The sequence below is a fragment of the Phalacrocorax carbo genome, chromosome 1 (genome assembly GCF_963921805.1).
Source record: "Phalacrocorax carbo chromosome 1, bPhaCar2.1, whole genome shotgun sequence".
NCBI classification, from domain to species: Eukaryota; Metazoa; Chordata; class Aves; order Suliformes; family Phalacrocoracidae; genus Phalacrocorax; species Phalacrocorax carbo.
In genome coordinates, this window is record NC_087513.1 from 124,924,018 (window position 1) to 124,936,689 (window position 12,672).

Sequence of the window (12,672 nt, forward strand, 5' to 3'; positions counted from 1 at the left end):
AACTAATTCTAGGCGTATTTCAAAGCATGAGTATTGACAAGACAAATGTCCTGTTTTGGTCTTTTTTTACTTAGGCTCTGCAGTGTTTTGCTTTTCTAAATTAATGTCTAAAACTTCAGTAGGAATGATTTGCATAGTCTGTATTAAGTCTGTCTAAATATTTTTTTATTCTTTAAATCAGAGTGAATATTGGGTAGAGGATAGATATTGGTGAACTTGGTTACTTTACAGAAAACATTTGAAAGGTGATAGGCAATCAAGTTTTATAGCAAAACCATGCTATATTTAGCTGTAAAAGGAAACTCAAGAGATACATGGTTGTCATTTATGCAAGTAATCTACTATGTGCACAGATTCCATTAAATGGATCATAAGAAAGTGCATTAATATTTATTTAATGACTGCCTTAAATGAGATTTTGCAGTTAATTTCTAATGTCATTTTTAATTTCTGATCTCCCTTTTTGCTCTTTTGACTCCAAAGCAGAATAAATGATATTTCCTTGCATAGGGCTGATAGGAATACAAGAAGTAAAATATAGCATTAAATCCCAGAATGTCTTGAGCAAGTACTCAATAAATGGGAAGAAATATTTAGCCATGACACTTATTTTCCTCAACTTAAAAAACTAAACCAAAAAAAGCTGCTGTGAAGATCGCATGTTTATATATTTGTCCTCTAATTGTTGTTATATCTTGTAATTTGCTGATTAGATAAATAATTAGTAGGAAAGAAAGTTTTCTGCTATTCTGATTGAAATGAAATTTAATTTTTTCTAAAAAAAAAAAGTAGTAAAAACCAGACACATGTTGTGTCATACAGTCAAAGGAAATTATATTCTGGGCAGGAAAATATCCAAAAACCCACACACATGTGGTGGGTCGATAATTTGATAAATTGCTGTGATCATTGATGACATAAATGTGCTGAGGTCCTTCCCTCCTATGTTCTGTAGTTCTCCATTTTCTTTCCCTCTCCTACTGGGAAGCTGGGGAAACTCATGCAATTTGTGATGTTATTCACCTTGTTCATGGCTAGAACTTCAGGAAGAGGATGTCAGGGATGTTAACCTCTGATAACAACATGATGCAACTGAGACACAATCACTAAAAAGTACCCACTTATGAACTGGTTCCAGTTGTTTTAATAGTCTGTGAGACCTCAGTGTCTCATGGAGGGAAACAGTTCGTCCCTTTTGCTTTTGGGAAACATGCCTACACCACGCAGCTCTTTAATAGGCACTGCTGGCAAATGTATGTATTCTGCTGGCGTGCATTAGAAAATAAGAGCTGTCAATTTCTTTCAATATCATTTAAATTCAGAGAGAGCAGGGAGCTAGAAAACATTGGAGTTCTTGATAATTGCATGCTTCTTTGCTGCATTCATCTGACATAATAATATACTGGCATTTTACTTCAGATAGTTGGGGGTGCGGGATGGTCCAAACCCATTAATCACTCCTGTTGTTTTCCATGCTTATGGCTTTCTACCATTTTGAAGGTCCCTGCCAGCTGAGGTGTCTTATTCATGAATTAAGAACTGACATCATTGCTGCTGCTAGAAGAGACATGGCTACTTTCCCAGTGATAAGTCTTGTATTCCATGTGAAACCATGTGTCTGTTGCTATTCATTATTGTATTATTTTGATTGCTGTGGAAGCCTGAGCTCCTGCTACGAAGGATAAGGGCTCCTCAGTGTTGGGGAGCTGCTCATTTGTGATCAGAAATGGCAGAGCTTGCATGGGTCATCTTTTCCTCTCCCTTCCAGTTCTGTCATCTGGATCTGTTCGAGGACTTTTGCAGGGAGGAGGAGGCAGGTCTTTATTTATTTTTAAGTTACAACTTCTTGTTCCCTGCATCTAGGTTATTCCTTGCTCTTAAAGATCTCTAAAATACCTCACTCTCATGTCATATCTGCTTTTGGCATTAATCAATTCTGCAAGCAGTTTGTTGTTTCCTAAACTAGCAGTGTCAGCTTCCCTTAAATTTTTTTTAATTTACCCAAGCAATGTTGCTACAGAAATTTGTCTGTTAGATCCTAATGGCCTTGAATTATTTCTCTTTAGAAATTGTTAGTGATATTCTGCATCGGTTCACGAATACGGTTGAAGAAAGGTTATTTAACTCTGCCTGTATTTCTAGAGCATTTGGGGTACACTGATACAAAACAAATCACTTGTTTCTACTTAGAAAATGTCTGAAATGCTATAGAGCAAAATAAAAAGGATAAATATATTTCGATTCAGGTTTTGTCTTTCCACAAACATTAAAACAAACAAAAGAAAAAAAATCAGAGTTAATGTAAGAGATTGGAATAAACTGCTTTTATGTAGAGTGTTGGATGGTATTTCTTTGTGATCACAGTTGGAGCTTTAGTTTTTGGCGATCAGCAGGTTTCAAACGTTGGTAAACACAATATATTTCATGGCCATTCTCCTGTTCTGTGTTCTCTGGAAATACGCATTACAGAATAAACACTGAAATAGCAGTGGCAATGATGGTTCATGTACATAATAGATTTTTACTTTCTTTATTAAGCATTATAAAACTGAATACACTGAATAATTTAACACATTTAGCAACTTATTTGCTAGCAATACAGGTACTTTTCATTCTAATAGAATAATAGACTTTTATATTATTTAGTTAAGCACCGCTACAAATACAGAAAAAATATGTTGCACAGACTTATAGCTTTGTAACCTCACTTCATGAATGGTGTTATAAATAAAGGTCAGTAGTACACAATGATTTTAAGCACATGCAGAATGTACATGTCTTCATAATCTATTTGCTGTATTTGTATGGAAATACTCATGCTTTTCTCTCTGGTGCCCCATATCTCAGAGCCTGAAATGTGCATGATAAATATTTAGCTCCTAGCACCTTTGTTTTTTCTGCCATGCTTCCGTATGAATTGAGTGTCATCTTTTGATACTCAGATGAGTTCTTTAGCTACTGACTCATTCTTCTTGACTATTCTTTTCAAATCCTGCTTTTGGGAAAATATCTTCTTAAAATACTTAATGGTGATGAGTAGACAGGTGGCCAATATGTGGGTTGATATTTATTACCACAGAATGGCTGAGATTGGAAAGAGCCTCCAGAGATCATCTAGTTCCCTCTTCAAATCTCCTCCTCAAATCAGAATCAACACTGTTGTCCAGTTGTTTTTTTAATATCTCCAAAGATGGAGACTCCAGAATCCTCTCAGGGCAGACTCTTCCAGTGTTTGAGTACTCTCATGGTATTTTTTTTTTCTTATGACTAGATAGAATGTCCTGTATTTCAATCTGTAGCCGTTGCCTTTTGTGCACTCACTGAGCATCACTGAGAAGAGTTTGGCTCCACTTTCTTTACTCCCTCCCGTCAGATAGTTATACGCATAGGTAAGATCCAGCTGAGCCTTCTCTTCTCTGGGCTGGACACTCATAACTCTCAGTCTTTCCCCATATAGCAGATTCTTCAGTCCCTTCTTCATCCTTGTGGCTCTTCACTGGCCAAAGTCTGCTTTTCTGAATTCTAGGGTTGTGATATGTCTTTTTACCTTGTTTCCTCCTTTTGGTATCCTGAACTCCATCTCACAGTCACTTCAGCCGTGGTAGACCCATGGTCACGGGAGCTAAATCCTTGCTGTCAATATGAGATGTAGAACCAGTTGTTGACTTGCAGGATCCATCCACTCATGCTCAAGCTCTTTTCCCTCGCTGGCATGATTGAAGAGAAGACCACCTGTCCCCCATTCTCTCAATCATTGCCCACAAAGCAGTGCAGTCATGCTTGATATGTTCCAGGTCTCCCCATCAACTTTGCTGGTGCCCATGTGGAAGAATAGCAGGGTCAAGGGTCAGACAAGCTGCACCAGTGTCTCAACAGCATTCTGGATAAAAGCTCCAGACAAGCGGGGCACGCCCCTAGGTGAAGGTTCAGGTTGGCAAATAAATTTCTCCCCTCCAACAGGGATTTACTTACTACTATCACTTGTGGTTTCCTGGTGTTAGTTCACAGCTCATGCTCAGCCAGCACAGGTGCTTCATTGTCCAATCTTTTTTTATCTTAGTTAATAATATATTTGCATTGCATTTGCTATTGGCTGGGTGTATTCATTTCTCTTCCTATAACACTACAACAGCCAAGGACTGTTAGCAGCATGGAACAGGGAGGAGCTTCTCTTGCAACAGCCCTGCGAGGTCTGAGGCATTTATTTGTACACAGATGTAGCGACGGCTGTTCTTTATGTTCTAGATTGTGCACTACTATCTTTGTTTTGAGTAGTGTGACTCACTGAATTTGGGTAGCTGGTTAAGATGTACTAAAGTTGTTCTCAAGCACGCTTTTCTGTGTTTCATTACTGTGCAAATCAGAGCATGAATGAAGAGTTGGCATATGCCCATGTCTCAAATCAGCATTGAGGATGGAGATGCCTGAGGTGCTCACCTCCAACTGAGAAATGAGAAAGTTGACTGAGTCCAGTAATACAGACATCTGAGTTACTTGCATTTAACTTGAGAAGTATGTCTTTCATTAACCTTCATACAGCTTTTTTCCATCCCTGCCGCCAATTCTGTTGTTTGAAGGTAACCTAACGTATGCCTGCAGAGTATTGAGAATTGTCGTTTACCACAGTAAACTTACAAGTTGGAAGTTGGCTAACTTTTTGGTGTTGTAGTTATTGATCCTCTGTGTCTTTAAATGGCTTCATAAAGATAGAAAAAATATTATGTACAAATGTACATTTTGTACATATAGATAGATGTAGCTATACCTCTTATAGCTATCTGTCCTGCTGAGGTCTTGCTGCTCAGTTTTTTTCTGAATAGAAGTAGAAAGCATGAAGTTAGCTAAAAGAAACACTATGCTACAAGGTGAAACTGGCCAAGGCCCTTGTCCCACTCCCAGCTAAGTTCCAGTAGGATCGACATGTCTGCAGAACAAACCAAAACATTGCAGAGCTGGGTTACTGATTTAAATAACTGTTAGCTGTGAAGTTGGAATCCAAATGTGAACATTTACAAATAAGAAAGATGGCTATGGATTTTGTTGGAGCCTTTCTCTATTCAATAAAGTTCCTCTGAAAGTGATATCTAAGGATGTTGTGTTTGGAGAGGTAAGTATGAAAGAGGAAAGAAAAGCTACTTTCTGGTACTTCTAAAACATTTCTGTTTTCCTTGATTATGTTATTGTGTAACAAAGCAGTAGGAGCTAATTATGTCATATTATAAATTAATCTGAAAGGTCTTGTGATATCTTCTCCTATTAATCTAAAATTACATTAAATAGGAATTTATCCTGCAATATCTAATTTAAAGAAAATAGAAAATATTTTATTTTATCCTGGGCAAGGTGTATTTTTTGATATGTATAATTCTCAATATACTAAAGCAAGATGGATATTAGCATGCTGTTTGATTTATTAAAATACATTTTTCTTTGTATTTTTGACAGCTTAGTCAAAATAATATTAATGTTATTTAATAAGTTAACGTGGAGTAAAAAAACAGCTATACAATGGCAAAGAACTAAGCTCAGTTGAATTACAGTTGCAATGATCTAAGAACATACATACAGATAGCTAACAGGGATCTATTGATGGCAATAATTTGCTTGTTGGCTGCACCCTGAGATACTGAAGTATGAAAAAAGGTTAAAAGGTGAATTGATACACATTAATATGGCTGCTAGAGACAGTACAGGTACTGTAGTGAACACTGGAACATGTACATGAATTTCTATTATATTCTAGCAATTGCAGTCAATATCTCATTGTTTTTAAATTGAATCTATTTATTTCTAAATATTTATTTTGAGATTTCTGTGAAGTCTTATAGAATAAACATTAGATCAAAATAGATGTGGCTTTTCAAGGAAACTTCACGTCAAAAATTATAGGATATATTTAGCAAGTTAGCATCTCCTTTAGGACACTCATAAATATTTCCTGTAATTTTAATTGTATTTTTTTTCTTTTCAGAGAGCCAGAGTTCATTTATTTCACAAAATCTCTGCTAACTCTTGGACTTTCAGAATAATGATACATCCATGCTCATAGTAAAACTATGAAGTGGAAACGCTATACTGAACTTCACCAGTCCAGCATTTGCAGTCCCATCTATGTATTCTCCTATTGAACCAGAATAGAAGAGAAGTTGTCCGGACACCTTCATTCTGCCTTTTATTCTTGTGCTGAAATATCTTGATTGCTGTGGCCAAATAAAAAACTATCACTTTTGTATTTTGTTTTGAACAGGTTCTCAATTCAGGTTGCTGCAACAGCAGAGAATTGCCTTCTTACTTTATACCCGTACTTGGCATTTCACCGCTCTGATCAACAAATTATCTTGAGAAGCAGTAAGCAGTCAACATTCTAGCTCTTAAAATTGTATTATGTCCAGTAGTATCATCAATGTTTTCAGTGTGATAACAGGGATGTTATCATCAAGGTAGTATTTTTCCTCATTAATTACAAGGGGATACTGCAATTAAATTTTTAGAACACTTTAATACCCTATATTTTCTGTTGAAAGTGAGGAAAACTTATATAAATGGTTAGGTAATGTTTAGTGAAAAATATTGGACAAGGCTAAATCTTACAGAATGTTTTGTGACGTTTTTAAAGTATGAGTAGAGAAAACAGCCCAAGCAATATGGACATAATGAACATAATTTTAATTATATTGTTAGAGAATGATCATCAATAATTCCCAGGACAACAGTTGGATGTGTTTTGAAGAAAGTAAAAAAGGCCACACAATATTATAATAAAATGTGATTGTTATTTGCCTGTTGGGAATAGTTTTCAAGTTTTTTTTAATTACGGTCCTTGAAGGCTAGAGAGCATAGCTGTATTTTAAGACCTAATAAAAGGCTGTGATCAGAGACTGGAAACATTTTTACCTGCAATGTGCCTTTCTGCCTGCCTCTGTGTCTCTACATCCCTGCCTGTGTTTCCCCTCACCCCCTCGCTCACTGGCGCCATCTCTGCCTGCCTCCTGCCTTCCCACCCCAGCCTTAATGATCTGTAATCTCTTTGTGTGTAGCTGTGCCTATGGGGAGAGGTTAGGATCGTTTTTATAATTTAGGTCAGAAGAGATCTCTGGGGGTCACCTAGTCCAACCTACTCAAAGCAGGTTCAAATACGGGGTAAATGATTGTATTTTTTTATAATTGTTGGGATCTGATGTATTTTGATGAAATAGACAAGTTTTTAAGGTAAGCAAGTAATTCCTTAAATCTGAAATAGATTTGTCTTTGAAGACTGGAAATTCTAAGACTCCATTAACTTAAGATAGGTGTGTTCCTCAGACAATCTAAGAGAAAAAGAGAGTTGGTACTTGTGAAGTTGAAAAAGAGACTAGCAAGAAGATAAGTAATGATATTTTTTTTTCATATAGAAGGCAGATTTAGGTACCATATAATTCATGGGTTGTAGCACAATTAAATGAAGACAGGAAGGGGAAGAAGTATTCTGTCTTGTAAATGTGTGATTTTTTTGGGGGGGGACACCAATAGATCATTTTTGCAAGCTTGTCTTTTGAAGTTGCTTTGTAGGTTTCTCTTGAGGATTAAAGGATTAAGCTAAAAATGGAGTGATGATTTTATAAGAACTGATATCCTATTAATAATGGGATATTTCTGTCCTGTACTGATTGCTTATTGGTTTGTTCACACTATCAGATTATATCAGTTTTAAAGTAAGTCATTACCACTAAATTCCTTGAGTCATTTTATGTGGTTTTGTATAGACTATTTTGGTGTGGAACACAGTTTAATGTGACCAAACTATATCCATTCATCACAGTGGCTTTGAAAGCTATTCAGTAAGGCTTTGCTTCCACATATCTGACACCATGCTCGTGTGTTACTTGCTCCAAACCATACAAATAACAGTGCCAGCAATCAAAAATTAAAGATAATCATAGAGAATTCTTCCTTCTGTTACTGGTGTGTTTGCTTCTCTAGAAACTACACTGGGTTCCTCTTCTACTCCTGTCTGGAGACTGTCATTAGGGATAGCTAGCAGTGGGTCCTGTAATCCTATCATAGTCCAACATGAGAATGTTGGAACATATGTTCTGACAGAACTGATGTAATTAATTTTACTAAAAATAGAAGCATGCTTTTGAGTTTGTTTCATAAATATATGTTGTTGAGTCTGAAAGAGCTTGGTGATGGTATGCTGAGACTCATTACAGAGTGGTGATCAGAAATTACTTACGGATATTTTGTTCATGGCTTAGAAGCCTTGAATTAGTGCTGTTCTGATGGGTGCTTTTCAGCAAGTGTGAAGACCCATTCTGTAAAATATACAGTTAATGGAAAAAGGTATGCAGGTAATTTCTTTTTTTTGTCCCCAGTCTGATGATCAGTAAGATTTTCGTCATGAGTCAAATAAGAACTGTTACTAGATTAAGCACGAAATAGAAAAATATAGAAACAGATATTAATTTGTAAACTGCTAGAGCATTAGACAATAAAAATATGTTTTCTTCAGCTGAAGCTTGTAATCTTGTTTTATAGACAGTAAAGACTGCAGCAGTGGAGTTGTTGTTCTGCACCCATGTAATACTCCACAATCGCTTTCCCATAGTATTTCCTCAAGTTCCTTTGGTGCAACCACTGACTCAACCTATGAAGATTCTCAATCAGGTATAGTGCAGCTCTTCACTGTAAGCACTTTGAGCTCTTACAACTGCTTTTCAGCTTACTGCTTTAAAAAGATATGTTTGATATTTGTAAGCTTTGCCTGAAATACTTCTGCACATATAATCAGTGAATACTGGGGAAGCTGTCCTCTCCTGCAACACCATGGGAAACCTGGCCTAGAGTATAGAAGCAGAAAAATCTCCCCTTCCTTTTAGCAGACTAAGTGGAAGGGAAATCAGTCAAACTATTTATAAAAAACCAACCACCCAGAAAAATCCCAAACCAACCAAAAACCAACCAAAAACCAACCAACCAACCAAAAAAAAACCCAAACAACAAATGTCAAGGTCCCATTTGCAATGAGATGTCCACGGAGGAGCCAGCTGAAAAATAAATACTGAGCAAACCTAGGGGATTAGTTGCTCAGAAGGGCATTGTTTCCCTAGTCATGAACTAACCAACCACATACACTCTATAAATATGCTATGTTCTGCAAAGGTCTAGTTGTATACTCAGATTAGACTTTGACATTTTTATTGCATTTGTTAAGTACTGCATAAAACAACCATTGTTAGCGGAGCTCACTTAAGCTGCTGTTCTGTATGAACTAAGAGTAAAGATCTCCTGTAAAGTTGTCAGGTAAGTAGTGTCTGAGGCTGTTGACATCTCTCTTCTTTCAGCTGCTAGTTTTATAACTAGGAAGTTAGAACAGCAGAAGTTGCTGTCGCTGTATCATCACTGTTAGGATTCCACTCTTGCAGATCTGCTGATGTTTTTGTGATCATTCTTTAAGGTATTGCCAAGACAAATAGGGGTCGTCAAACAGATTCAATAGTAGCTCTTTACCAGCATGATTCATTTTTAATGGAATGACATAAGAGGAGTTCAAAAGAGCAACTCAGTTTCAGATCTGAAAAGATAATAACCTCTGGCAAAGGTAGCAGTGACAAGATTGGGAAAGTAATCTTGTCAGCTGGCAGAACTGCACAAACTCAGATCTGACGGCATGATGATCTTACAAAGGTCCTATGTCTTTTCTCTGTATTGTATTGTTTTTCCTTCTTAAATCCTAACAAGATTTTTTTTTATTCACTGTCTAAGGTATTAGTTTTATTTTTGCATCATTTAGTGAAACATTAAAAATGCAACAGTGGTATTAAAATACACCTTCAAGGATGGAGGCATCTAGGTTATTTGTGCTATGAAGAAAAGTGTTCTTTGTTTTCCTAGTTATCTTTTATGCAATAATATTGTTGTTGAAATTGTTAACAACTAGTAGTTGTAAAAATATATAATCTAAGTTTTGACCAGGTCAGAATTTAGGAGAGAAAAGGCCTAACAGAGGGTAGAAAAGTCCAAAGGCTTATAACTAAGCCTACATCCCAGTCTATACCTATACAATACCTGATAAACTGTTTGAACACAAGTCAGTTACTGAGCCATGCTGTGTGATTGGGATGGGGAAGTAACATTGACTAACTGGTAAAGCCATATGTAAAGGAACAGTCTTACATACAGTTCCAGTAAGATTGCTGTCTGTGGTTTTGTAAGCCATGCCTGAATTTATTTTTTTCTGACTGGGTAATAATTTTTTCTTTGAATGAAATTAGATTCCAATAACATAATTTGTTCTATTCCCAAGACGTGTACATGTCACTTAAATTGTTTATTCCTGAAATAAGACGATCGTTCATTGTCTGACAGGTTTTTTGTTTTCTGAAAACAATTGTGTATTTAAAAAAAAATTGTGTTTGTACTAGACAAAAATAGGGAAATAAGGAATATTTCTGGATTTTTTTCTTTTGTGTATCATTCAGAGTCGGGTACTACTCTTGAAAGTGAGAGTGATGAAAAGATGAGTGAAGAGAGTGGAGCTGACAGTCAAAATGATGGGGGAGAAAATAAATGTGAATTATCATTTTTTCCTGATGAAGATAAAGAAGAGTACACCTTCTTTCAGAAAACCCTAACTGCTGTTAAGAATTGGTTCACTCTCTTTGGTTGGTCTAAGGGACAAAATCCTATTTCAATACCATATTCACTGAGACGGTAATTCATATCTTCTTAGAGCTAACTTATGTCTGCCTTATAAAATGTTAACATATATACTCAAGTGTTTTGGATAAGATCTGAGGAATATAAACACACTCTCATGCACAGTTGTGTATTAAAATTGTAGTATCTATGTGCTGCTTAAACCAAAATGTCATTCAGTTGTTATTTTTCACTTTCTAAAATATATTTCCAACTACAGTGCTCTAATATATATATCATGATGCAGTGTATGTTAAATATGCAGTTCAAACTATATGTCACCTTCTTAACTGAAATTGATTTTCCTTCCAGAATGAACACAGTTCTAGCAATTGTCCCCTTTCTGGTGGCATAAATAAGTTTTAACAATATGTCTTCCCCCCCCGAAGATCCAGAAACAGATGGGACAGCAAGTTTTGTAATAAAAAGTCTTACGAACACCCTGGAAATATATCAGTCTTAGTGGCATCACTTAGTTGATCTTATCTAGCTTGCTACTAAATAATGAAGAAGTCAATCTGCTGGGACACAAACACATACTCATTTATAAATGTGATAGAAGTCAAAGTTATGTTTGGCAGAAAGCAGTGACAAACACATTTATTTATGAAATATGTCACATATTAAATATTCCATGTAGTTAAAAATTATTATATTATTAATTTTATTTGTTAATTTACATTTATAAATGTAGATATTACAATAGTATAGAATTTATATTTTAATAATATTTATACAATATTATTATAATAAATAGCATATACCAATAGTTATTTATATATAAATAAATCTAAACATAATTATATATTATTTAGAAATATTATTAATAAATATTTACTTATTTACATTATTATTATCCTATCTGTAAAAAGGAAAAAGTGCTGTACTTTCTAACCTTCTTGCTTCTGGTTTTATTTCATGACTTATTAAATTTATCATTGTGATATATATATAGTGTTAGATAGTTTTGTACATTTAAAAGAATAATATCAGAAGCTTTTTCTCTCTTAGTGATGTGTGTAAAGTCCAGATGACCTCTTCGCAAGAAAAGGTTTTTAAACAAAACCTTGGCAAAGATACTAAGACTGTTTATGACATGTTATTGCATCTGAGTGGACAGTTGTTACCAGGCATTCCATCCAGCCAGTCATTGCCCCTTGATCCAGTTGAACGAATGTTACAGCTCCACTGGCAGCATTCTACATTGCTTGATTTCCTTAAGTAAGTCCATGTATCATACAGTCTGCATGCATGCATCTTTCCTTTCCACTTTTTTCATTAGCATAGTTCAAACGTAATTCCAACTGAACAATATACAGAAGGTCTACGGTTTCCTTTATGCTGTATCTTTTGTGATCTAAGTTTTACATATTATAAACTCAAATTAATTTTTACCAAGGTTATGCACTGCAGTTTATGCTAAATGAGGTGTCCTTTGGTAGGGTTATATCCAATACAGAAATTCTGCAGAAACTCTGCTCCCTTAATAACAAAAGAAGATGACTATCCACCTCATTCCTTAGATGGACTCAGTAGATAGTCAGATCAGGTTTGTCATTAACGATCTTACTATTCCACTGATGGTCTTTGTCCTGTAATTACTGGCTTTAGCAAAAATTTTGTAGGCTTACTTTGTAATCTATTAGTCTTTCATATTAATAATATGCCAAGAAATGGAAGTGCTACTCCTGCTGCTGAACAGACAGATTTAGCTATTAGCTACTTTCATTGATAATCTTATCTTGTCACATAACATGGAACAACTGTCAAAGATGGTGCAAATCAGGAAAGGTTAATAAACACTTCTTCATCCTTCTTGTCTGTTGCTGCTGTGAAACAGAGAAGAACATTAACTTCAGAGAAAGTCTAATGTCATGAGCTCCTTAGATATCATCAGAAGCCCTGAAACACAGCATCTCTGGTTCTTTTTAACATCCTCACCTAGTGTTCAAGAGGCCATAAAGCCATTTAAAAATGTCATTTACATACTGATCT

General features: G+C 35.6%; 1 protein-coding gene across 1 annotated transcript in view; it reads left to right on the forward strand.

Annotated features, from left to right (window-relative positions):
* The window catches only part of CFAP47 (cilia and flagella associated protein 47), a 346,829-nt gene that overhangs the window by 61,210 nt on the left and 272,947 nt on the right, over positions 1-12,672 (forward strand). Inside the window, 4 exon segments of the mRNA XM_064473493.1 lie at positions 6,248-6,348; positions 8,518-8,646; positions 10,461-10,692; positions 11,689-11,898. Of these exon segments, the coding sequence (XP_064329563.1) occupies positions 6,248-6,348; positions 8,518-8,646; positions 10,461-10,692; positions 11,689-11,898 (672 nt within the window).